This window comes from Anolis sagrei, chromosome 2 (assembly GCF_037176765.1).
Source record: "Anolis sagrei isolate rAnoSag1 chromosome 2, rAnoSag1.mat, whole genome shotgun sequence".
In the NCBI taxonomy this organism is placed as follows: Eukaryota; Metazoa; Chordata; class Lepidosauria; order Squamata; family Dactyloidae; genus Anolis; species Anolis sagrei.
Window position 1 is genome coordinate 17,316,959 of NC_090022.1, and position 27,275 is coordinate 17,344,233.

The window sequence follows — 27,275 nt, forward strand, 5'->3', positions numbered from 1 at the left end:
AAAAGGCAGAACTACTTAATGCCTTCTTTGCCTCGGTCTTCTCACAAAAAGAGAGTCTTCAACCTCAGCAAGATGGAGTGGATGAGGGATTGGAGGACATCCAACCCCAAATTGGGAAAGAAGTCGTCCAGGAATACCTGGCCGCTCTTAATGAGTTCAAGTCCCCAGTGCCAGATCAACTACACCCAAGAGTACTGAAGGAACTAGCGGAAGTCATTTCGGAACCATTGGCAACCATCTTTGAGAGTTCTTGGAGAACGGGAGAAGTTCCAGCAGATTGGAGGAGGGCCAATGTGGTCCCAATCTTCAAGAAGGGAAAAAAGGATGACCCAAACAACTACCATCCGGTCAGCCTCACGTCGATACCGGGCAAGATTCTGGAAAACATTGTTAAGGAAGCGGTCTGCAAACACTTAGAAACAAATGCAGTCATCGCTAATAGTCAACATGGATTTATCAAAAACAAGTCATGCCAGACTAATCTGATCTCTTTCTTCGATAGAGCTACAAGCTGGGTAGATGCGGGGAATGCCGTGGATGTAGCGTACCTGGATTTCAGTAAGGCCTTCGACAAGGTCCCCCATGACCTTCTGGCAAGGAAACTAGTCCAAGGTGGGCTAGGCAAAACTACGGTGAGGTGGATCTGTAATTGGTTAAGTGGACGAACACAGAGAGTGCTCACTAATGCTTCCTCTTCATCTTGGAAAGAAGTGACAAGTGGAGTGCCGCAGGGTTCCGTCCTGGGCCTGGTCCTGTTCAACATCTTTATTAATGACTTAGATGAAGGGCTAGAAGGCATGATCATCAAGTTTGCAGACGACACCAAATTGGGAGGGATAGCCAATAGTCCAGAGGACAGGAGCAGAATTCAAAACGATCTTGGCAGATTAGAGAGATGGGCCAAAATTAACAAAATGAAGTTCAACAGTGACAAATGCAAGATACTCCACTTTGGCAGAAAAAACGAAATGCAAAGATACAGAATGGGGGACGCCTGGCTCGAGAGCAGTACGTGTGAAAAAGATCTTGGAGTCCTCGTGGACAACAAGTTAAACATGAGCCAACAATGTGATGTGGCGGCAAAAAAAGCCAATGGGATTTTGGCCTGCATCAATAGGAGCATAGTGTCTAGATCTAAGGAAGTAATGCTACCCCTCTATTCTGCTTTGGTTAGACCACATCTGGAATATTGTGTCCAATTCTGGGCACCACAATTCAAGAGAGATATTGACAAGCTGGAATGTGTCCAGAGGAGGGCGACTAAAATGATCAAGGGTCTGGAGACCAAGCCCTATGAGGAGCGGCTTAGGGAACTGGGCATGTTTAGCCTGAAGAAGAGAAGGCTGAGAGGAGATATGATAGCCATGTATAAATATGTGAGAGGAAGCCACAGGGAGGAGGGAGCAAGCTTGTTTTCTGCTTCCTTGGAGACTAGGACGCGGAGCAATGGCTTCAAACTACAAGAGAGGAGATTCCATCTGAACATGAGGAAGAACTTCCTGACTGTGAGAGCCGTTCAGCAGTGGAACTCTCTGCCCCGGAGTGTGGTGGAGGCTCCTTCTTTGGAAGCTTTTAAGCAGAGGCTGGATGGCCATTTGTCAGGGGTGATTTGAATGCAATATTCCTGCTTCTTGGCAGGGGGTTGGACTGGATGGCCCATGAGGTCTCTTCCAACTCTTTGATTCTATGATTCTATGATTCTCTGAACACTACCCCCAAAATACAACATGTTATTCTCTCACACACCAACACTTGCCTACCTGTATTTTTAACCTACCTCAGTGTTTCTCAACTTTACTAATGACATGACCCCTGAAAACATTTCCTCATGTGGTGACCCCCAACCATAACATTATTTTCGTTGCTACTTCATAACTGTAATTTTGCTACTGTTATGAATCATCATGTAAATATCTGATATGCAGGATGTAGTTTCATTCACTGGACCAAATTTGGCACAAATACCTGATATGCCCAAATTTGAATACTTGTGGATTAGGAGGGTATTGATCTTGTCATTTGGGAGCTGTAGTTACTGGGATTTATAGTTCATGTACAATCAAAGAGCATTCTGAACTCCACCAACGATAGAATTGAGACAAACTTCCCACACAGAGACCCCCGTGACCAACAGAATAAATAAAAATACAGTGTTCCCTCACATATCATGCGGGTTCCGTTCCAGGACCACCCGCGATAAGTGAAAATCCACGAGGTAGGGACGCTATATTAATTTTAATATTTATACATTATTTTATATATTTTGTATATTATTTTCTTACTCATGCTTCCTTACCCTTCTTCTGGCTTATCCCAAGGGCACCTCCCTCCCTCCCTGGCTTCAGTAGACTCCGGCAGAGCTTCCGAGCCACGCAGGCAGCAGCAGGCCAGGGAGGCAGGCCTTCCCTGCCGCGCCTTAGGCTGCCACACTTCTGGGGTTTGTAGAGGCCAGGGAGGCAGGCCTTATATATATATATATATGAACCCACACGTTCACTTCGTTCATCCGGAGAGGCCCTACTCACAATTCCGCCTACGTCGCAGGCGCGCCTGGTGGGGACGCGGGACAGGGCCTTTTCTGTGGTGGCCCCCTGACTCTGGAACACCCTCCCCAAAGATCTTAGACAGGCCCCTACATTGGTAGTCTTTAGGAAGAACTTGAAGACCTGGCTGTTCCGATGTGCCTTTCCAGAATAGGAAAACTCCAATAACAAGTCCCAGAAGCACTTTAGTAGAAATTAAGATTGCTGCACACTGCACTTACCCTATAATCCTACATATCACCTTGTCACATCAGCACTTTTAATCTGTACCCTTTACCCTGGCCAGGCCCAGTTTTATTGCGCCCTGGTGTATTGTTTTATTGCTTGTTGTTTTAATATTGCTTTAACTGTTTTTGATTTGCTTTAGGTTGTGTATTGTTATGCTATGTTTGAGGCCCTATATTACAGGATTTGATTCCAGGTTTTCTGCTTTAAATTGGATTATATGAGTCCGGACTGCCAGATAGTCTGGGATAAACAGAAAATCTGGGATCAGATCCTGTAATGTTGGGCCTGTCTGGAAGGGCCCTATGGCTGTAGCCACACATATACATATAAATTGCTGCCAGAGGGAAACACATATATGTTATGTTTGAGTTCTTTACTTTATTCCCTATTTTAGGCACCTTATATTAAGTCATGTTCGTCTGGGCTTTCATCTTAAGACTCAGTTATTTATATCCAAACATAATCTCATCAATTGCTGTCAAGAATCAAGCAAATCTTGAGCAAGTTTCATAATATTTCTAGTATGTAGGTATGTATACCTATCTGTCTTATCCATACCATATCAGTATCACTATTTTAGGGTGGCATGTCAAGGCTTTCAGGAATGTCACATCTTAAAGACAAAGGACTTCATAACATGTAGAAATTTCCCTGTTTCTACACACAAATTTCGCAATCTTGATTATTTGATGCATTGGCTTTGGAATGTCTCTTCCAAGACCTTTAAGTGAAGTAATTTTTGAGGTATAAATAGAACTTGACAATTTGTTTTCTGGGAAGCCCTACAATTTCATATAATTCCCTTTCGATTTTTGTGTTATGAGATTTTTATCACCATAGTACCACAACCGAAAACAAATACCATTGGGCCACAGTTTAGTAGAGAAACTTAGAAATTGCCATTTTAGTTGAGAAACTGCTGAGAATGAGAGTTCTCTTTTTACTCCAGTTTTACATCAAAGCAGCAGCCGGTTCGATTTTCACATTTTTTCTTCTTCTGTGGCAAACCACATATCTTCGTTAAGAAATCTGCATCCCATTGTAAAAAGCTGGAGTGTATTTCACCTTGTGTATAATGCTCATGTACTATTTGTTGTGTACTGTAATTCCTATTATCCCCTTCAATCCTTTGTGTGTGTGTGTGTTTCCTCTCTGGAGTTTCCCTGTGTTTGAGTGTTGTTTTATTTGAGCATATTATTTGAGAACACAGAAATGCTGGACCACTCTAACAACCACCATGTCAGACTACACAGAGAAGCCACTGAAATCCACAAAAATTGATTGATTGATTGATTTTGGCACTTTTTTTGCACGAGGAAATCAAAATATTACAACGTCCAGTATTTCTGATCTAAAAAAAGCTTGAGGGTCTTTCTCAAGATGTGTTTTTTCCAGTGATGGAGGCAGAAACATCGTCCTCACCCAGAACTGAGGAAACTGCTTCCCTTGGTTTTGCACAGACAAATGTTGGATCCTTAGGGTTTTTTTTTTAAAAAAAAATATTTGTTACTGCTCCTCCCCTCAACTTTTCTGTTCCTTTTTGTATTCCTTATTGCTTCTGTTCTAGATGAGTTATTTTCCTATCATTGGCTGCAACACATATTGACCAACATGAAAGCCAGGTTCCTGCCTGCTGGAATGAAGATGGGCATCAAACCATGGCAGGACGTTTCCGCCTCCCTTGCTGAAGAGTCTCAATATTCAGGAATAAGCAAAACTATGGAACCAACACTAGATGAATATATTAATTTTTTTATATGGCTGAAATGGACAAATTAACATTAATTCTAAAACAAGAAAATACACAAAAACTGCAAGAGGAATGGAAACTTTTTATGGATTTTATTTTTAAAAAATTTAATTTATTTTTAAAAATTTAATTTTTTTTAAAAAAAAAACAGAAGAAAATTATTGCAACATGATTTGCGAATTAAAAGTATTATGAAATAATACATATGTATAAACTATATAGCTTGTATATCTAAGAGCAAAAATAAGTTTTAGAAAAATGATGAGCTAATACTTCTGAATTAAAGAAGAAAAGTGTATGAACTCAAGAAGGTTGTTACTATAGATATACAGTAGAGTCTCGCTTATTCGACCTTTGCTTATCCGACAGTCTGTTTTATCTGATGCTCTTCCCCTTTAGAGGGGGTTGAGAAGGGCGGGGTACAAATATTTGAAATAAAAATAAAATTCCCCATTTTGGCTGGTACCACTGTGCAGATGCTGAAGGAGGAGCCAGAGCATAATGGGTCTGCCTCTCCTCCTCCCCCCTCCGCATGCAGCAATGGTTTGTCCGAGTTGGAAGGAGGGGCTGTGGCTACGTGGGACATGAGAGAAGCCTGGATGGTAACATATCTGGACATCCCCTGGACTTGTCCTTGCAGATGTCCAATTCTCTCACACCAGAAGCAACTTGCAGTATATTCTCAATTCACTTCTGACACAATAAAAAAGAGACTCCCCCTCATCTCCAGCCTGAAAATAACCCATGAAAATTTAGGGACCTAACAATCTCAGTTAAATGTTTTAAGTCATATCCTAGGTTTAAAAGGATTTTAAGGACAGGATTAAAATAGACTCTCAATAAAACATATGGTTATAATTGCATGTGGCATTGGAGGCGCTGGCAGATTGAGAGGTAAGTGCTTTAAATAAATAAACACACTGTTGCAGTTTTACTAAATCCCTGGTGCCTTGTCTTAAAAATGAATTTTCTTTATCTAGAAATGTTTTCTCCAAGGTGTTCCCTCCCTGTTAATTGCAGTCATTGGCATGCTTAGCAAATCATTTACAGCAGTGGTTCCCAACCTTTGGTTCTCCAGGTGTTTTGGACTTCCGCTCCCACAATTCCTAACGGCTAGTAAACTCGCTGGGATTTCTGGGAGTTTAAGTCCAAAACACCTGTAGGACCAAAGGTTGAGAACCACTTATTATCAGAAAATGCTCTACAGGTAAATGCAAAGGAAAGTGAAATTAATTGTGTTCTTTGTAAGTCAGACATGGCTGCTATTCCAAAGGCACAGGATCTCTTGCGGGATCTTTGTGAAGAAGCCACTTGTTCTGTTTGCCTGGATTACTTCAAGGATCCTGTGACCTTAGACTGTGGGCACAACTTCTGCAGACACTGCCTGACCCAGACCTGGGAGAAGTCAGGCAACACAGAGACCTCCTGCCCTCAGTGCAAAGAAATCGTTTCACCAAAGAACCTCAGGACAAATCAGCAGCTAGCCAACTTTGTAGAAATAACAAAGAAACACAGTCCTCAGGGGCCCAAGAAGGCAAAACGCGAGGAGAGAGTCTGTGAGAAACACCAGGAGCCTCCCAATTTGTTCTGTACAGATGATGAAACCTTCATTTGTGTGGTGTGCAACAGATCCAAGGAGCATTGGGATCATCGAACGATTCCTCTGGGAACGGCTGCTCAAGAGTACAAGGTAAGAAACTCTTGTGGAGTTTGATGAGGGAAGGAAATGCCTTTGGAAGCTTCCTGGGAAGTTCTGTGAAGATGCACTTGCATTCGAAAATCTTATTGCTGGTCTCAAAATAACAATTTCTTGCCTGAAGTGGGGGGAAAGCCATTATTGACCAAAAAGGACTGTTGAAATAGGTATGTGTGCTGGTAAAATGGAATTTCGTCACCTTTGCTTCCCACCTTTAAGTAATGGATTAATCTGCCTTGAAGCCTGCAAATTATAGGATTCTAGTAAAGTTATATCTCTCTGGAGGGCACCAAATGGAGGAGGTGAAAACAAATTTTCTCCCTTGAAGCTGCCTTGAAACACTGCTAAAGTGGCTGCCAGTCTGTCCTGTTTAGCACAGCTAGTGAGAAAAACCGGAGTTTCTTAATAAAAAAAGTGACGTTTCCTTCCTCACATAAAAGTAGATAAAAGTAGGTTTGGATCTGTATTCATAATGTGGGTATTGCACATCCCATATTGTGTATGAAAGATCTCAAATTAAATTGTAATGTGTAACCCATTTTATAAATAACCTGTTTATGGCGGTAAGTTTGCTAGCAAGTTATATATTGGGTGGCAGTGGGCAAACATATTTTTCAACTGCTCACTTTCTATCTTTCCATAGAATCATAGATTTGGAAAAGAACCCAAGTGCCACTCAGCCCAACCCCCTTCCATGTAGGAGCACATGATCAAGGCACTCTTGACAGATGGCCACTCCATCACATTTTGAGGCAGCAGCCTATTCCACTGCTGAATAGCTCTGACCATCAGGAAATTCTTCCTAATGTTTAGGTCGAGTTTCCTTTTCTGCAATTTCAATCCATTGCTCATTGTGTCCTAGTCTCCAGAGCAGCAGAAAACAAACCTTCACTTTTCTCAATATGGCATCCCTTCAAACATTTAAACATGGCTTTTGGGTCCCCTTTTACTGTTCTCTTCTCTGAGTGAAACATAACTGAGTCGCTCCTCATAGGGCTTGGCATCCAGACTTTGGACCAATCTCTGCACACGTTCCAACTGGTCAATATCCTTCTTGAATTGTGGTGTCTAGAGGTGGATATTCCAGGTGAAGCCTGGCCAAAGCAGAATGTAGTGGTACTATTACTTCTCCAGATCTAGGCACTAGACTACTATTGATGCAGCCTAGAATCACATTGGCTTTTTGAGCTGCCACATCACACTGTTGACCCACATTGAGTTGAGGTCTGCTAAGACTCCTAGATCCCTTTCATATGTACTGTTTCCTTTTTGCAAATAAAAGACAACAGCATAAATCTAAACATACTTGAACAATAATGACATATGTATGTCTAATTGTATGTCAATCTAAAATAAAACTTAAATACACACATTAGTTTCAAAAGAGGGCTTTCTGCTTCTCTTTTGTTGGTTTCTCTATCTTGTTTAACATTTTTTTTCTTCCACTTTGCATTCAGGAAGGTATTTACTTCTGCTTGTTTTTACATTAACAAATGAATATTCCAACAGTTTATATCCCCAAATCTGTACAAATTTTATCTTCTCCATCAGAGATATAATAAGGTTTCCTTTGAGAGATACATATAAGAATTGGCAATGTCTACATAAATGATGGACCTTCATTTTCTACATATAGGTCATGGGCCTTTGATGTGTCCCATGACAGGATGTATCTCCCTCCATTTTGAGCGATGGAGCGGGAAACATCCACCTCACCCAGAACTGAGGTGAATGGTTCTGCAAAGGTGATTATAAGAGGCTTTATTTTTTTGGTAGCTGGGTGATTGAGGTGAGTGTGCTTCTCTCCTTTGCCTACTGCAGCAATGAGTGCTATCAAGCCGTGGCAGAAGTTTCTGCCTCCAACTCTAAAGAAAAACATGACCACTTGAAGTCGATACTGACTTTAGGAGGGTCTTCCCCAGGAAGAGAGACCCCTAGGACCGCACCAAAGAGGGTCTGCTACTTTGGTGAGGACAGAGAAGTCTGATTCCAGCTATTTTATAATTATTAATTCTCACCAAAGCGGAAGAAGCGGTGACCGAGGCTTTTATTGGAGCGATTCAGCTGAAGCGGATGCTATGTGGTGATAGCTCACATACAAGCATACTGGTACAAAGTTTGGAAGCATTTTTATAGCAAAAACAGGTACAGAGATTTCAAAATTCCCACCCTCCTTTCCCCGCCTGGCTTGACGGTGATTGGCTGATCGCTGGACAGCTGGGAGGAGGCTTGGCAGCCTGCCCCCGGTTTGAGCCAATCTCGAGGCTCCTCCGCTTCGAGGGAGCCTATCAGGGAGCTTTCCCCGCTTCCAGGAATTGGCGAACCAGGGAAGAGGAGGAGGGACAAAAAGAGAGAATGGGGGATGAAAGGATTATTACATTCCTGAAACCTAGGTGTCCCTGCGTCAGGAAAATCAGCCAGCTGGGAGATCGGCTTATTGTTTTGGTAATGGGAGGGTGATTGAATTAAGCCGGGTTTTCCTGTCCTGATCTGAGGTGTGTGTTTGAGATGGGTTTTGGGTGAGGCAAATGGAGCTGGGCAGAAGACCCCCTGTGGACAGTCTTTCCCTTATTGTTGTCTATCAATCAAAACTGGCCGGAGGAAATACCTATCTTTCAGCCTAACTCTGAAAATAAATAGGAATTTCATTTACTATTGTCCATGCAAAGGTTTTGTGTAATGGTTGTTTTTGTGAGGGCAAATGACCCTCTCGGGCAGCTGGTTGCTTCCTGGTTGCCACTTCAAGGGAGGGCAGGGGGCCAAGGGTATGGCAAAGTCAAGGGTCCAAAGGGAAATTTTATAAAGGAATATATAATACATAGGAATCATAAGTATTTCATAGCAGTAAACCCCATACTTGCCCCACCCTTCAAGGATATTTAATAAAGAATAAATTTCATAAGGAAGCTTTGAGTTCAGAGTTTTAAAAGAGAGTTCATGGGGGAAAATGGTGCTTCATGGAGTCCAGAACATGCAGCAGAGAGTCCATGATCTTTGGGAAGGTTGGCTGGTATCCATGGAACTCACGGATGGAACCTCAGCAGCTCTGCAATCGATCCAATCTTTGGTCCTTGGAAAACTAGAATTTCCCTTCAAGGTCCGAGGCCCCAAAGCCAGGCTCTTCCCCGAAGTCCCATGGGGGAACCACATCGAGCCTCTGGATCAGGAGCTTGGCAGGAGTGAGGAAACGGCGAGGCGCAGTGGAGCAGCAGCAATGGAACCGGCACTTTTGACAATCAGCTGTTTCTGATAAAATATATTCTTAAAATTTGAGAGGTTATTTCCTGAGCGTAGAGACTCATAATAGGAAAAGCGAGATGGCAGATAAGGTTAGAATTAAGCACAGAAAAATAAGTCATTAAAATGGAGGCGATCTGCCATCTTGTGGATACGGAGATCCAAAAGGGGAGATTCCGTATCTGCGGTTTGAAGCGACGCGGATCCGGCATCCCCGGAACACCAAGGAGGCTTTCCAGGCAGGCTCGCAGTCTCCCGCAGCCTGGAAACGGTTGAATTCATGCATTTGGATAGTTCAGGCAAGGAGTGACACAAAGTATCAGGCTTGTTGTTGTTCATTCGTTCAGTCGTCTCCGACTCTTCGTGACCTCATGGACCAGCCCACGCCAGAGCTCCCTGTCAGCTGTTACCACCCCCAGCTCCCTCAAGGTCAGTCCAGTCACTTCAAGGATGCCATCCATCCATCTTGCCCTTGGTCGGCCCCTCTTTCTTTTGCCTTCCACTTTCCCCAGCATAATTGTCTTCTCTAGGCTTTCCTGTCTCCTCATGATGTGGCCAAAGTACTTCAACTTTGTCTCCAGTATCTTTCCCTCCAGTGTCTCCAGTATCTTTCCCTCCAGTGAGCAGGCTAGAGAGTTAAAAAGTTGCAGTTTTAAGTATCTTTATTTGGGGAATTGTTACAAAGTTAGGGCTTGGGGGAAAGTGAAAGAAAGGCACAGAGGCTGTGTATAGTCCTTGGTTGAGCTGGCTGTTGGGGGCACATTTCATCAATTTGTCCCAATTGTGGCTTCCAGGAACTGCGGAACTCCTTGCTGTGGGTCAGACCAACTTGAAAGCGGGGGCCTCTGATGCCCTCGATGACACACTCAGCTTTCTGGATTAGTTATACCCATCAAAAATGTCCACAAAAAAGAGAAGGCCCAGTTATCACCAAGGAGGAGGAGAAGACCTTCAAGGCCTTTGCCAGACTTTGCAGGGTTCAGGCCAATTCTCCGTTCTTTGGCCTCTAGGCAAAAAGGGCCAAAGAAGCTGCCAAGCAAGAAATGGAGAAAAAGAAATAATGATTTCTTTGCTTGGAGATCCCAATAAAGGTGAATCGAAAAAAAGAAAGAAACAATCATCTCACAGTTCAGGCCAATGTTCCCATTTGTGATGCACAATCTGGCCGAAAACAGTTCTGGTGGGCTCTGTTGTTACCTACTTGGATTCACAGTTCAAAGGACAGTCATAAACAGCATGAAAAGAATCCAGCCAAAGAATATAAAGGCAGCGTGGTTCTTTACAATCGGTTGTTTGGAGTTCACACCCCAATTCAGTGTGAACTTTGCTTCTGAGAGGCAATAAATAGAATATATTTATTGCCTCTCAGAATATAGAGAGGCAATAAGTTAAAAAAGAGGCAATAGGTTAAAAAAGTTTAGAGTAGTGGTTTTCAGCCTGTGGGTCCCAAGATGTTTAGGCCTTAAATTCTCAGAAATCCTAACAGCTGGTAAACTGACTAGGATTTCTGGGAGTTCTAGGCCAAAATACCTGGGGACCCACAGGTTGGGAAGCACTTCTTTTGAGCATGTCAACTATCCGGTGCTCTCATAAGAATGTATGGATGGCTTTCAAATGAAATAATGCATCATAAAGGAGGAGTGTGAAAAGGAATCAGTCGAACCTCTAGTGGGGTGGCACAAAGAGAAGAATGCGAACCACTAATTTTGGCTCAATTATTTATGGTTTTAACAAATAATAATAATAATATTAATAATAATAATAATGTATTGTCGAAGGCTTTCATGGCTGGAATCAATAGGTTCTTGTGGGTTTTTTTTGGGCTATATGGCCATGTTCTAGAGGCATTCTCTCCTGACGTTTCACCTGCATCTATGGCAAGCATCCTCAGAGGTAGTGAGGTCTGTTAGAACTAGGAAAATGGGTTTATATATCTGTGGAATGGCTGGGGTGGGGCAAAGAGCTCTTCTCTGCTGGAGCTAGGTGTGAATGTTTCAACTGACCACCTTCATTAGCATTTGAAGGCCTGGCTGAGCCTGGGATAATCTTTTGTTGAGAGGTGTGCTTGGTTGTTTCCTCTCTGCTGTTTTGTTGTTGTAATTTTAGAGTTTTTTAATACTGGTAGCCAGATTTTGTTCATTTTCATGGTCTCCTCCTTTCTGTTGAAATTGTCCATATGCTTGTGGATTTCAATGGCTTCTCTGTGTAGTCTGACATGGTGGTTGTTGGAGTGGTCCAGCATTTCTGTGTTCTCAAACAATATGCTGTGTCCAGGCTGGTTCATCAGGTGCTCTGCTATGGCTGATTTCTCTGGTTGAAGTAGTCTGCAGTGCCTTTCATGTTCCTTGATTCATGTTTGGGCAATGCTGCGTTTGGTGGTCCCTATGTAGACTTGTCCACAGCTGCATGGTACACGGTAGACTCCTGCAGAAGTGAGAGGATCCCTCTTGTCCTTGGCTGAACGTAGCATTTGTTGGATTTTCTTGGTGGGTTTGTAGATAGTTTGTATGTTGCGTTTCCTCATCAGCTTCCCTATGCGGTCAGTGGTTCCCTTGATGTATGGCAGGAACACTTTTCCTCTGGGAGGATCTTCATCTTTACTCTCGTGGCTTGTTCTTGGTCTTGCAGCTCTTCTGATGTCTGAGGTGGAGTATCCATTGGCCTGTAGAGCCCAGTTGAGGTGGTTCAGTTCATCTTGGAGGAGGTGGGGTTCGCAGATTCTTTTTGCACGGTCTGCCAAGGCTTTAATGGTGCTTCTTTTTTGACTTGGGTGATGGTTGGAGTTTTTATGTAGATATCTATTCGTGTGTGTGGGTTTTCTGTAGATGGTGTGACCCAATTGTTGATCTGGTTTGCGGATGACTAGGACATCTAGAAAAGGCAGTCTTTCTTCATTTTCTTTTTCCATTGTGAATTGGATTTTTGGGTGGATGCTGTTAAGATGGTCCAGGAATAATAATAATAATAATAATAATAATAATAATAATAATAATGTTTTAAAGATCAAAACTAACATTTTGTGCTTTCCCCAGAAACTAATTGGCAGCCAATGGAGTAAATTCAGGATAGGTGCAATATGCTCCCTCCTGGATGTTCCTGTAACCAGTCTGGCTGCCATATTTTGAACCAACTGGAGTTTCCAAACTTGATACAATGGTAGCCCAATGAAAAGTGCATTGCAGAAGTCTAATCTTCTGCGATGGTTGTATTGCCCAGCACACATGTGGTTGTGAGAATAGCATAGCAAAAAGAAATACCCAGTTACCATTGCATGCCATACCATCTTTAGGTCCTTGAGTACAGTGCCGCCAATTCCCAAACCTCCCAGACGTTGTAGAAGGATACCAAGGTTGATGATATCAAAAGCCACTGTGAGATCTAGAAGCACCAACAGCGTCCCACAACCCTTGTTAGTGTAAAAATGGAGATCATCCACTCAGGCAATCATAGCAGTCCCAAATACATATCCTGCCCAGAAACCAGTTTGAAATGGATCAAAGAACTGTCTGTCATCCAAGACTTCCTGGTGTTGGAGGGTAACTGCCTTCTCAATTATCCCCCCCCCCCCCCAAAAAAAAGGTTAGAGACTGGTCTGTAATTATTAATGTCTAGCAGATCCAGGGAGGGTTTCTTCAGCAGTGGCCTAACTACTGCTTCTTTTAAGCAGGATGGAATATTTCCCTCCCTGAGAGATGCATTCATGATTTGTCGTATTTGAGATTGAATTGCATCTCCTCCCTGGATGATCAGCCAAGAAGGGCAGGGATCAGGAAAGCAGATTGTTCTCCTTCCTTGCCCCAAAAGCTTGTCCACATCAATGGTACTCACTAATGGAAACAGATAACTTACATTCAAAGATATTAAAAGAACTGGCAGGTGTAGTTCTGGAACCACTTTGAGAATTCCTAGAGAACTGAGGACCAGCAGACTGGAGGAGTGAAAAGGTTGTCCCCCTCTTCAAAAACGTGTTTCCCAATGTCTCCTCTTGTATTAGATACATTTCTCTATCTATAGATGTTTCTCCTTTTTCTGTATCCCATTGATTTCACACAATAATAAGCTTTAAAAAGGAATCAGTGATGGATGACAGGACAGGAGGCATGCCTTTCAAATTTGCAGATGATACCCCAGATGACAGTCAGAATTAAAAAGAGAGCTGGGCCAAACTAAGAAAATGAATTTCAACACAGAAAAATGTATGGCATCGCACTTGTATATGTGTGTGAAATGTGGCTGTTACTTTCCAGTGAAAACTGACTGACTGTTTCTCTGCAGGATTTGATGAGTCTTCATCAGCATTGTCTGGTGAAGGAGATAGAAAAGGTTCTGGAATATAAAGCAGAGACAGAAAAGGAAGCCCAAGACCTGCTTGTAAGTATAGGAGTAAATGTGATTACGGAAAGAACACAATTTAAAACAATGTGTAAAAAACATGTTATAAAATGCAGCTTCATCATATAAATCTTTGGATGGTGTGAAGACTGATCATGAATCCCCTACTGTGACCTTGAGTGAGTCGCCAATTCTTGGTCTCCGAGGAAAGCAAGGCCACTCACCTTCAGAATAGATCTTGTCAAGAAGCCCCCATGACAGATTCATCTTAGGGTCACCACAAGAGGGAACTGACCTGAAGGCACACAACAACAACAACAACAACAACAACAACAACAACAACAACAACAACAAGAGGGAGTTTTATCTGATAGTTTGTCAGGAACCCTTTGCTGAAATTCCTCCTCCTACACAACCACTGATGTGCCAGAAACCCTCTCTTTTTTTCATTTCAGCAACTGTATTTTAATGTGTTACTCATTTACTTGCTCTTCTTTCTGCTCATTGCAGAAGCAGACAAAAGCAAAAATTGAAAAAACAATGGGAGAAATCACGGAAATACGGCAGTTTCTGGAAGAACAGGAGAAACATCTCCGGGCCCAGATGGAGGAGCTGGAGAAGCAGATTGTAAGGAAAAGAGATGAACACTTGATCATACTTTCCCGGGAACTTTCTTCTCTGGAAAGTCTCGTCCAGGAGATAAAAGAGAAATGTCAGCAGCCACCAGCAGAACTGCTGCAGGTAAGACCGGGCAAAAGAAATTAGCTGCAAAACTAATGTTTTGCAGCTGGCATGGACAATATCCATTATAAAATATCGGCTCTTTGTTTATTGTGGAATTAACTAGGCATTGTTTTGGTTAATCACAGTGACCTGCATTTCGAATCTCCTTTGATGTTGTTCTAGAGCAGTAGTTCTAAACTTGGGGGTTGTGACTCCTAGGGGGATCAATCAGCCATTTGAGAGGGTCCGTGCTGCCACCTTCTTCAGTCTTGCCTCCTCGGTCCTACCTCTTCCTCCTTGCACCTGGAACATGCCACCCTCTCCTGGCTGCCTCTCTGGAGGGGAAGACCGGAAAGAGTTGCCCAGTGTGGAGACAAAGTGGAGGAGGAGGCGGAGGTGGAGGCAGTGGGAAGTGGAACCCGCAGGCCTGAGCTACCCCCTCTGCCACTTCATCTATCGGGCAATCTATGGGGCAGCCTGGATGGAATGGGATGGGGCTGCCAAGGACCCACCACTCGGGCAGAGCCAGCCAGGTAAGTCAGGCTCAGCTCGCTGGGTGGCCTGGCTCTGAGCCAGGGTGCACAGGGGTCTCCACCTTAGGCTGGTTCGACACTGCCAGATAATGCAGTCTGGACCGCAGTGATGAACCATATCACTTTGAATTACATTGAACTGCTGTATGTGGTCTATATTGAAAATGTTTGTTTGTTTGTTGTTGTTATTATTATGTATATTTGTATTATACCCTACTTTTTCTCTCCGCAAGGAGACTCAGGCTAGATCTACACTGCCATATAAAATCCTGATTATCTGATTTGAACTGGATTATATGGCAGTGTAGACTCATAATCCCCTTCAAAGCAGATAATGATTTGATAATTTGGATTATACGGCAGTGTAGATCCAGCCTTAGCCTGGTGAGAGAGTGAAGTTGGTAGCATCAGTTTATGACTCTAGGCATCTGGCGAAGACGATTTAGGCTTATGCATCTGAAGAAATGGTCTACAAAACATATGCGTTCTCTCAGACTGGATCTACACTGCCCTATATCCCAGGTTCTATTCCCAGATTATCTGCTTTGATTATATAAGTCTGTTAGATAGTCTGGGATAAACAGATAATCTGAGATCAGGCAGTCCCCAAGTTACAAACAAGGTTCTGTAGGTTTGTTCTTCAGTTGAATGTGTATGTAAGCCAGAATAGGCACATAGATACACACACACATACATATTAACATAGAGAAGGGTTTACATTCCTATAGTGTTTGTTTTGCTGTCTCTGCCCCTGTTCAGAAGATGTCACCTCATTTTCCATCCCTGTGAGAATTGGATTTTGAAAACACTGGAAACAAGGATTGGAGATAAAGCTTCAGTGGAGACACATTTCTCTTTGATAATCCTTTCAGGAGTGAACTTCCCTTCTGAAGAATAGATTCCTCTCCCCCACCCCCTGTTGTCTCAGCCCCATTCTTAACTAGGAGTTGTTTGTAACTCAGGGGTGGCATGTAGTCTGAAGAACAACATCGTCACACAAACATGGACAATCCTAAGGGATGAAGTTATGAAGTAGTAATGAAAATAATGTTATGGTTGGGGGTCACCGCAACATGAGGAACTATATTAAAGGGTCATGGCATTAGGAAGGTTGAGAACCACTGTTCTAGAGGGTACCTGGGTCCATTTACACAACACAAATATAGCACTACATTTCATTATAACTGCCATGGCAACATCCTACTTGTTCTGTCGTGCACTGGGTCTAAACAAATTGTCTTTATTCTATAGGACGTATACTTTAACCCAGTGGGAAGCCGGGGTGCCACAAAGAGAGATTGTTAGGGAATTCCTGAAGTGATAGTCTTTAGAGTTTTTAATGGTACAACAAAGTCTTTATTAAGGAACAAATAACCAATCTTCAAACAACACTTCAAGGCTTTCTTATTCTAGTCTTTAAGAGACTGGCACTGACTTGGATTACTGTACTTTCTCAGCATAAGGAAGAACTCTTTATAATCTCTCCCAGGCTGTCTATTATCTGGGCCTCGCTGGTCTGAGTCTTACTACCAATCCCAAATGCATCTGGACATCGAGAAAACCTACCAGCCAAGGCTTGGATATTTTTCAGCTGGAATTCCGTGGTTCTGTAATGCTGTTCTGTGGGAACTTCAGGGCTGTTATCCCCTCTGGTGCTGTGATGCTGAGAGGCTGTGAGCTCTCAGCCAGAGCCTTTGGGATCCTTTCCTTCTGCTTCTATTTCCCTGAAAGATCCCCAGACGATCAGCGGATGATCCCCGGAAGGTCCCCAGATGGTCCCCGGATGGTCTTGAGGAATGAAGCTTTTCCTACAGGACAAGCTGTCTGCGTCCTATAGACTAGCTTCCTTGTGAGTGACTGACTGAAAATGGCTCCCTTCCCTCCAAAAACCCAAAAGGGGGCAGAACTAAGGAAGCTAATGATGATGGACAGGTGGCCTGCCCTATAACTGCAAACTTAACAGGAAGCCACCCTGCTGCAGAATCCCAAGCCTAGGATTGCAAGCAAGCAAGCAAGCAAGCATTTAAAACAAAGCAAATAAAGTGGGGCTTCTGGTACAGCTGTACCAGGACACTACTGAATCCTACATTTCCAATTTAGCATGGGGGATGTAGAAGTCTCAGCCAAAGTACTCTGGTGTCTTTTCAACTACACATCCTAGGGTTCCATTACAATTAAAATGAAATAATCATTAGATTTGTCTACTTTGATGAGGGCCCCCAAGTCTACTACTAGACCACTTATACAAAAGGAGGGAAAGGATCAAGCTTTATATACGAAGAGCCAACTCTATTCTATATAGGAGCTTCCAAGATGCACTGGGTGTATGCATGAGGCCTAAACCTCCTCAGAAATGTTTAGGATTTGGATTCATTTTCATTTACAGAGAATTGCATGGAGAAGTTAATTGAAGTCAAAGCTCTTATTTAGTATTTTCGTGGAACACAAACTTGTTAACAGCTGTTTCCTGTGTCTCAACTCTGCAACTCTTCAATTCCTTTTTTGCTCTTTTGAAGCACTCAGGAAGGAGACTGAGGAGGACTTGCTGGAAAGGAATTCAAATCTGAGGATGTCTATCGATGGGCAAGAAACCGAGATGACAGACAATTCGAAAGGAGAATTCACCAGGGAACTCTAACTGTCCCTTTCTCCCCTGTTACCCTCAAGGGCACATAGTCTTTACATAAGGATAGTTGCACTACTCCCAATTTTGAAGTTACAGAAGTGTCCTTGGGGAGGGAAAGATTGCTTTCTCATCCAGTGAAGAATCAGATATGTGAGCAATTACATCTCTTTTCTTTTGTTTTTCTCCCCTCTAGGATGTGAGGAACCTCTTGCAGAGGTAAGTGGATCCCAATTCTTTCTGTTAGACATAACAGGTGGACACGGTGATCCTCTGATGCTCCGTGGAAGAAAATGAAGGCCTCCAACAGGTCACAGATAAAAATATTGCCTTTGTTTTGACATTATGGGACTTGTCCCATAGCTAGTGTCACTGCCATAGCGAGATCTCTAATAATTGTTTGTTGCATTTGTTTACTCAGCAATATTTATCCTGAAATGGCAAGCTCTTTCTGTACCTTTAAAAAAAGTAATTTGCAGGAGTGGCTCCCCCCCTCACCCCCATTGTTCCGTTTTCTTCACTAGGTGTGAGAAGAAGCAAACATCCGAGAAGCCAGTGGCTTTCCCTCCGGAGCTGAAATGGAAGATCTGGGAGTTTTGTGATCTAAATTCCTTTCTAGTTGCTGCCTTGAAGCCATTCCGAGGTAAAGAGGTGTTTCCACAAGGAATTATGCTGGTTTCTGCATTGGCCTAAGAGGGAATATGGGGAACTCTTATTTTTGTTGTATTCTCATGACAGCTTGGGGAAGAAGCAGTGCGGCTTCTTTCTCCAGACCCAGGCATTGTTTTTTCTTTTTTTTTACTAGAAGGACCCAGTTTTGTTCTGTGACAATGGCAGTCAATGTGTGTGCACAAATGTGCAAACACACACAGAGAGATATCACTACTGGTTTCTATGCATTTACAAGGATTACTTCAGTTAACAAACTAGATTTGTTTATGGGTGTTGCTTCTTTTAATAGTAAGTTTGGTACCAGAGGCAGAAACAATGTGGAAAAAATAGGGATGAGTTCCAACACCAAAGGGGGAAAAGAATCATAGAATCATAGAATCAAAGAGTTGGAAGAGACCTCATGGGCCATCCAGTCCAACCCCCTGCCAAGAAGCAGGAATATTGCATTCTAAGCACCCCTGACAGATGGCCATCCAGCCTCTGTTTAAAAGCTTCCAAAGAAGGAGCCTCCACCACACTCCGGGGCAGAGAGTTCCACTGCTGAACGGCTCTCACAGTCAGGAAGAAGAAGCATTTATCCTGTTATAACAAACTGATAAATCCAAATGAACAATATGCACATGTGAAATGAAACAGATAAATTAAGTACTCTTTCCTTTAGTACATGAAGATATTTTGAGCCTTCTAGAAGCCATGTCAAGGCCTCTGGCAAAGTGGATCAAGGAATTCCTTTTTTCTTTCCTCATTTCTTATCATTTCCACTTTGGTAAAGTAAACTGGTGATGGAAGTTTCCCCTGCTCTCCTCTCTCTTCCTATGTTTTGCTGTTCAGGCACGATGCCTGGACAATGATTGCACAACTTAATTGTAAAACATGTCTTACTGAGGGAGAATCGTGTCATAAGCAAAGTGCAGGCCTGCCTCCTAAAGCTTTTATCATTCTTCCAGTATCACAAACTAGTATTTGTTTCAGTTTCTTTTTAAACCTTCATTAGAATTCTCTAATAATAAGCTTAATAACAAACTTATTTATATCCCGCCATCATCTCCCATAAGGACACATGGTACCACACAACATATAAAATAATACAGTATATAAACATTAAAATACAATAACATATTTAATACCAGACATATAAAATTGACAAAAATAAAATATAGCAATTGTCATTGATTAAAAATCCTTGCAATCAATTTAGCCTTCCCTGGCTAAAGAATAGTCTGGCTGCTATCCTAAGCATTATCAAAGGCCTGTTGAAAGAACCAAGTTTTTAGTTCTTTCTGAAAGTGCTGTAATGTGTAGGCTTGCCTAAGCTCCTTGGGTAGGGCATTCCAGAGCAGGGGGCCACCACCAAGAAGACCCTCTCCCTCAGCCCCAACAATGCTTCAGACGGAAGTGGGACCAAGAGGAGAGATGTCCGGGCAGATGTCAGAGCCCTTGCTGGTTCATAGGGGGAGATCTACTGTGAAGTGATATTTTTCTGAACGAAATGATTTGGTGCCTAATCTTATATATGTTTTGTTTTGTTTTAGTTGCATTCCTGGATGCTGTGTCACCTGGGCTAGAGCTTCAGAAAGGTAAATTTCCAATGGTGGACAAAAGTCACAGGAGGGAGGGTGCCATTTGCCTGGTGGCATTTGACTGAATCAATGATATTATCCCCTCCATGTCCATTCTTCCTATTCCTTTGGGAGGCTGTTGGTTGTAATAACATGGATTCAGTACCAGGGATTTTTACCATCTTTTTCTTTTTTAAAAATGTGTGTTTTGCTGAGGGAATTCCATGGTTTAAAGGGCAAAATATCTCCTCTGAGTTTTTTTAAAAAAATATCTTACAGCTACAATGTTACAGTGTAAAAGAACCATAACCCTTATGCAATGAAATACCTCTAAAACAGTTATTAAAAAGAGTGAATTGAGGGTAATAGAATGATAGGATAATATAATGATACTCACTGAGTAGCAGTCCTGGGAAAAAGGTGGGAAAAACTATTTCTAGTAAAAAGAGCTAAAATAAGAGTTCAATTATTCATTCTAGGAGAATTTTTGTTTGTTTTCTTGTAATGTGATTTGATTGACAATTGAATGAACCGATTAATACATCATCCTGAGTAGAAAACAGTCGTAACTGAATGCAGCAGTCACATTACTGACCGAAGCAGCTTATTAGGAGCATATGTCCATCTTGCTGAAACAACTACCACTCCATTTACAGTCAGAAATCAAAGTGCTGGTAACTTTTAGCTACTAGGATTGGTAAGGTTCAGTCTGAGTCTATGTAATTCGGAATAAATTTGGATCAAATTCCTTTTTTAAGCGATTTCAAAGAGATTTGGGAACCTGGAAGTATCCTTGCCATTTCGAAGCTTTTTCCACCCTTTCTCTTACTCATTAGTAAGTGAGTCTGAAATGATTCAGCTTTTCAAACCATTGTGGATGGCTTTCCTTCAGTTTCCTTTTTCTCCTGCATCAGTCCTGGGTGAGAGCTGCTGTTAAACCAACTTTGGATGGCTTCGTTCCATTTCCTTTCTCTCCTGCGTCAGTTCTGGGTTGTTTTTTTTTTTTGTTTTTTTTTGTCGTGTCAGGAGTGACTGCAAGTCGCTCCTGGTGTGAGAGAATTGGCCGTCTGCAAGGACGTTGCCCAGGGGACGCCTGGATGATTTGATGTTTTATCATCCTTGTGGGAGGCTTCTCTCATGTCCCCGCATGAGGAGCTGGAGCTGATAGAGGGAGCTGATCCGCCCCTCCCCGGATTCGAACTTGCGACCTATCAGTCTTCAGTCCTGCCAGCACAGGGGTTTAACCCACTGCGCCACCGGAGGCTCCTTACAGCTGGGTGAGAGCTACTGTTAAACCCACTTTGGATGGCTTTCCTTTGGTTTCCTTTCTTTCCTGCATCAGTTCTGGGTGAGAGTCGCTGTTAAACCCACATTGGATGGCTTTCCTTTGGTTTCCTTTCTTTCCTGCATCAGTTCTGGGTGAGAGTCGCTGTTAAACCCACTTTGAATGGCTTTCCTTCCATTTCCTTTCTCTCACGTCAGTCCTGGGTGAGAGAAGCAGTTTAACACAGTGTGGATGGATTTCTTCCCTTTGCTTCCCCCCCCCCCCCCACTTTCTGGAATAAAACAACTACTTTCAAAGTAAAGACCACCCAATGAAACCAGAAATAACAACTTGAAACCATTAACAAAGGATTCGGAAGTCTTGGAAGTTTTGAAAAGTTTCAAACTTTTTTTGTGATAGTCGGAATTGACTTTAGATCTAAACCACTCGCGCTTCCTACATCCGAAACGAGTTTTGAACCATTTAAAAAAATCAAACAAGCCTATTAGCTACCCATGTTTACTTGGGTCCTTACCACTTGAACAATTTTGTCTTTCTCTATGAGCCTGCCCATGCTCTAAGGTCTTCAGGCTTCCTCTCCTCCCACTGCCATCCCAGGCACAATCGAGGAGGACATAGGGGAGAGCCTTTTTGGTGTTTCAGGCAAATAACGAACACAATTCAGACACAGGAGAACTCCAGACAACACGCAGTCAAGGGCATGTTAACACCTCCCATACAGAGGATGCCTCCAGGCAACAGAGGCCAGACTACATCTATGCATTTACCCTCACTGATTGACTTTGCAAACTTCATGGCTACTCCTACCCTGGACATTCCACAGGTATATATACACCATCTGTCTCACAACCAACAGAACTTCTGAAGATGCCAGCTACAGATGCAGGCAAAATGTCAGGAGAGAATGCTGCTAGAACATGGCCATACAGCCAAAAAAAATTCCGGCCATGAAAGCTTTCAACAATATGTTATACATCTTATTCTATTATATTTTAAACTTCTTTTTAGTGCTTTTTTCAATTAAAGTTGGATTTAGTTGTATTTTAACTTTTTATTAAGAGTTTTTATGTTGTGTTTTGAAGTATTGTATGCTGCCTTTAATCCCATTCTGGGAGAAAGTGGCATATAAATTAAAGGAATAAACTGAAATGTAGACATAGCTGGCTATAACCTCTTTCACAGAAACCGAACAAAGGGGAGAGGAGGCGGAGTAGCCTTATATGTCAAAAACGGTTATGCTGCAGAAGAGATGCAAGACAGCAATCCGGAAAACCAGCTTGAAAGCATCTGGATAAGAATCAAGGGTACTGGGACTCAAAAAGATGTCGTTGTAGGCGTCTACTACAGACCTCCAAGCCAGGAAGAACTTGATGAACTCTTCTGCCAACAGTTGACCAAGCAGACACAGAGAAGAGATGTAGTAGTCATGGGCAATTTCAACTATCCCGATATTTGCTGGAAAACAAACTCAGCTAAGAGTACAAGGTCCAACAAATTCCTCGCTTGCCTTGCAGACAATTTCATGGTCCAGAAGGTAGAAGAGGCAACAAGGGGATTGGCTACTCTTGATCTCATCCTAACAAATGCGCAGGACCTGATCAATGCGGTTGAAGTGGTGGGATCCTTAGGGGTAAGTGATCATGTGCTCCTGCAATTTGATGTACAAAGGAAGGCCGAAACTAAGACAAGTCAAACCCGCATTTTGGACTTTAGGAGAGCTGATTTCTAAAAAATGAAGGAAACACTGAGCAGCATTCCGTGGACACAGATACTAAAAGACAAGAGAGTTACGGATGGATGGGAATTTCTCAAGAGTGAAATACTCAAGGTGCAATTGCAAACTGTGCGTACAAAGAGAAAAAACAGGACAAGTGCAAAGAAGCCAGAATGGATGTCCAAAGAACTTCTAACTGTGCTAAGACACAAGAGAGACATGCACAAGAAGTGGAAAAGGGGAGAAATCACCAAAGAAGAATTTAAATAAATAGCCAACACCTGTAGGGAAAAGGTCCGCAAGGCTAAAGCAAAAAACGAGCTCAGACTTGCCAGGGACATTAAAAACAATAAAAAGGGCTTCTTTTCTTGTCAGTAGAAAAAAGAAAAACAAGGAGGCAATAGGGCCTCTTCGAGGAGAAGATGGAGCAATGCTGACAGGGGATAGGGAAAAGGCAGAACTACTTAATACCGTCTTTGCCTCGGTCTTCTCACAAAAAGAAAGTCATCTTCAACCTCAGCAAGATGGAGTGGATGAGGGATTAGAGGACCCCCAACCCCAAATTGGGAAATAAGTTGTCCAGGAATACCTGGCCGCTCTAAATGAGTTCAAGTCCCCAGGGCCAGATCAACTACACCCAAGAGTATTGAAGGAACTAGCGGAAGTCATTTCGGAACCATTGGCAACCATCTTTGAGAGTTCTTGGAGAACGGGAGAAGTTCCAGCAGATTGGAGGAGGGCCAATGTGGTCCCAATCTTCAAGAAGGGAAAAAAGGATGACCCAAACAACTACCATCCGGTCAGCCTCACGTCGATACCAGGCAAGATTCTGGAAAAGATTGTTAAGGAAGTGGTCTGCAAACACTTAGAAACAAATGCAGTCATCGCTAATAGTCAACATGGATTTATAAAAAACAAGTCATGCCAGACTAATCTGATCTCTTTTTTCGATAGAGTTACAAGCTGGGTAGATGTGGGGAATGCCGTGGATGTAGCGTACCTGGATTTCAGTAAGGCCTTCGACAAGGTCCCCCATGACCTTCTGGCAAGGAAACTAGTCCAATGTGGGCTAGGCAAAACTACAGTGAGGTGGATCTGTAATTGGTTAAATGGACGAACCCAGAGGGTGCTCACTAATGCTTCCTCTTCATCCTGGAAAGAAGTGACGAGCGGAGTGCCATCAGCTGGGTTCCGTCCTGGGCCCGGTCCTGTTCAACATCTTTATTAATGACTTAGATGAAGGGCTAGAAGGCATGATCATCAAGTTTGCAGACGACACCAAATTGGGAAGGAGAGCCAATACTCCAGAGGACAGGAGCAGGATTCAAAATGATCTTGACAGATTAGAGAGATGGGCCAAAACTAACAAAATGAAGCTCAACAGGGACAAATGCAAGATACTCCACTTAGGCAGAAAAAATGAAATGCAAAGATACAGAATGGGGGATGCCTGGCTCGAGAGCGGTATGTGTGAAAAAGATCTTGGAGTCCTCGTGGATAACAAGTTAAACATGAGCCAACAATGTCATGCTACCCCTCTATTCCACTTTGGTTAGACCACACCTGGAATATTGTGTCCAATTCTGGGCACCACTATTCAAGAGAGATATTGAGAAGCTGGAATGTGTCCAGAGGAGGGCGACGAAAATGATCAAGGGTCTGGAGAAGAAGCCCTATGAGGAGCGGCTTAAGGAGCTGGGCATGTTTAGCCTGAAGAAGAGAAGGCTGAGAGGAGATATGATAGCCATGTATAAATATGTGAGAGGGAGGAGGGAGCAAGCTTGTTATCTGATTCCTTGGAGACTAGGACACGGAACAATGGCTTCAAACTACAAGAGAGGAGATTCCATCTGAACACAAGGAAGAACTTCCTGACTGTGAGAGCCGTTCAGCAGTGGAACTCTCTGCCCCGGAGTGTGGTAGAGGCTCCTTCTTTGGAAGCTTTTAAACAGAGGCTGGATGGCCATCTGTCAGGGATGATTTGAATGCAATATTCCTGCTTCTTGGCAGGGGTTTGGACTGGATGGCCCATGAGGTCTCTTCCAACTCTTTGATTCTATGATTCTATGAATGTAATTTCTGCTTTGAAGGAGGCTTCTACACTGTAGAATTAAAGCAGCTTGACACCACTTTGACTTTCATACTTTAATGCTATGGAATCCTAGGTGTTGTAGTTTCACAAGATCTTCAGCCTTCTCTGCCAAAGAGTGCCTCGTGAAACTACAAATCCCATGATCCCAAAGCATTGAGCCATGGCAGTTAAAATGCTATCAACCTGCATTCGTTCTGCATTTTAAATAGAGTCAATAATGTTTGTTTTTCAGTGTGCAGGCAGTCCCCAAGTTACAAACAAGATAGCTTCTGTAGGTTTGTTTTTAAGCTGAATTTATATGTAAGTTGGAACAGGTATAGTGCAAGTGGAGCTCCAGCCATGTTATGATGTTTGTTTTGCTCTCTTGTGTTCTTGTACAGGACATTTCACGTCACTTTCTGTCCCCGGGATACTTGCATTTTGAAAAATATGGTTTGTAGAAACAAGGATTGGTGAGGAAGCTTCAGTGGAGACCCCTTTCCCCCCTTTGATAACTCTTTCAAGAGTGATGTCTCTTTTGAGGGGTAGATTTCACTTCCTTCCTGATGTGGAAATGAAAGGACCCCTCTTCCTCTAATGATTTTTTTTCCTGTGTCAGGAGCGACTTGAGAAACTGCAAGTCGCTTCTGGTGTGCGAGGATTGGCTGTCTGCAGAGACATTGCCTAGGGAACACCCAGATGTTTTGATGTTTTACCATCCTTATGGGAGGCTTCTCTAATGTCAGCTGGAGCTGACAGAGGGAGCTCATCTGTGCTCTCCCTGGATTTGAACCTGTGACCTGTCGGTCTTCAGTCCTGCGAGCACAACGATGTAACCCAACATGCCACCGAGGGCTCCTTCTAATGATTGTGCAAAAGAGGGAGATTCAGCAGGTGCTTCTTTTTGCACAACCAGGTGACAGTCAGTACCTGCTGACATGGTCTCTTCTGTACAACCATTAAAGGGACAGAAGCCCCTTTACAAAGGTAATGTTATCATATGTATTCACTCAAAATATTAATTGTAAAAGAAGGCCAACTTCTCTTTCTGAGACGAGACCAGCAGCATCCTTTCTTCTAGATTAAACCCGCACAAGTAGTGTTTGAACCCTCTCGTAATGGAAATACTGATTTCCCAACAAGTAGTCTTTATCACAATTATAAGAAAGATGTTTTATTGTGAGCGGAATGAAGTTGATCCTGTGGTGTGTGAATCCTTTCGGTGCCAGTTCTTCTCTTAGCTCTTCCTGCTTCTCTTTGCTTTCCTTCATCTCTCTCTCTCTTTCTGTCTCCAACAGCAAATGTCACTCTGGATCCAGATACAGCGGGTTGCTGGCTTATCCTGTCTGAGGATCAGAAAAGTGTGAGATTCGGAGGCAAGCGCCAAGACCTGTCTGACAATCCTGAGAGATTCAGTGATCGAGCATATGTGTTGGGACATCAGGGGTTCACATCTGGCAGGCATTTTTGGGACGTTGTTGTGGAAGGGAATGAAGACTGGGCTGTGGGAGTGGCCAGGAAATCTGTCAGGAGAAAAGGCACTGTTGACATTGATCCCTCTGAAGGGATCTGGGCCGTAGGCAAGTGGGGAGATAAGTATCGTGCTCCCAGTCTCCCTCCTAGTAGTGATTTACTTCTGAATGAAAAAACCAAGCGGGTCCGAGTCTGTCTGAACTACGCTTCAAACCAGGTGGCCTTTTACGATGCTGATACAGGAGACCAGATCTGCCTACTTTCAGATGTCCCATTCTCCGGAGAGACTGTCCCGTTCTTTTATGCGACTAAAGAAGGCCACCTCAAAATCTCACCTTAAAGCAGCCAGGCCTCTCTCTCACTGACCTTCTTTGTAAACCAGGATGAAAATAACAAAATGCTTAAATTCTTCCTTAAAAGTGTTCCTAAGCGCTCATTTTTAAAACATTCTTTTAAATCTTTTCAGAAGATTTCAGTGATTGTATTCTGCCGTGAAAGCTTTTGAGAGATAATAGGCCTCAAATGTTTTAATAAATAAACATAAATGATAGAAAACTTACTTTTTTTTTCATTGATTGAGCCTGTTTTCTATTTCTCCCACAGAGGTTTCACAAATTATAGTCTTCAAAACTCCCATTGATTCATACAAGTCTTACTTTTCGCTCTCCCTTCACATAGTATCCTGTCAAGATCTTTTCAAAGGGGAGTTTCCAATGCTTTCCCTCTGAAGCTGAGAGAGTGTGTCTTGACCAAAGTCACCCTGTGGGTTTCCATAGTCAATTGGGGATTTGAATCCTGGTCTCCAAAATTGTAATCCAAAGCTTAAGTCACTGCAG

At 42.8% G+C, this 27,275-nt stretch overlaps 1 protein-coding gene across 1 annotated transcript; it reads left to right on the top strand.

Annotated features, from left to right (window-relative positions):
• The first annotated feature begins 5,752 nt into the window (after positions 1-5,752).
• Positions 5,753-27,275, top strand: LOC132765705 (E3 ubiquitin-protein ligase TRIM7-like). The gene is made up of 7 exons (XM_067465496.1): positions 5,753-6,211; positions 13,730-13,825; positions 14,297-14,527; positions 17,862-17,884; positions 18,190-18,308; positions 19,870-19,914; positions 26,265-27,275. Exons 1-7 carry the CDS (start codon positions 5,777-5,779, stop codon positions 26,777-26,779), a joined length of 1,464 nt encoding a protein of 487 aa, XP_067321597.1. The 5' UTR covers positions 5,753-5,776; the 3' UTR covers positions 26,780-27,275.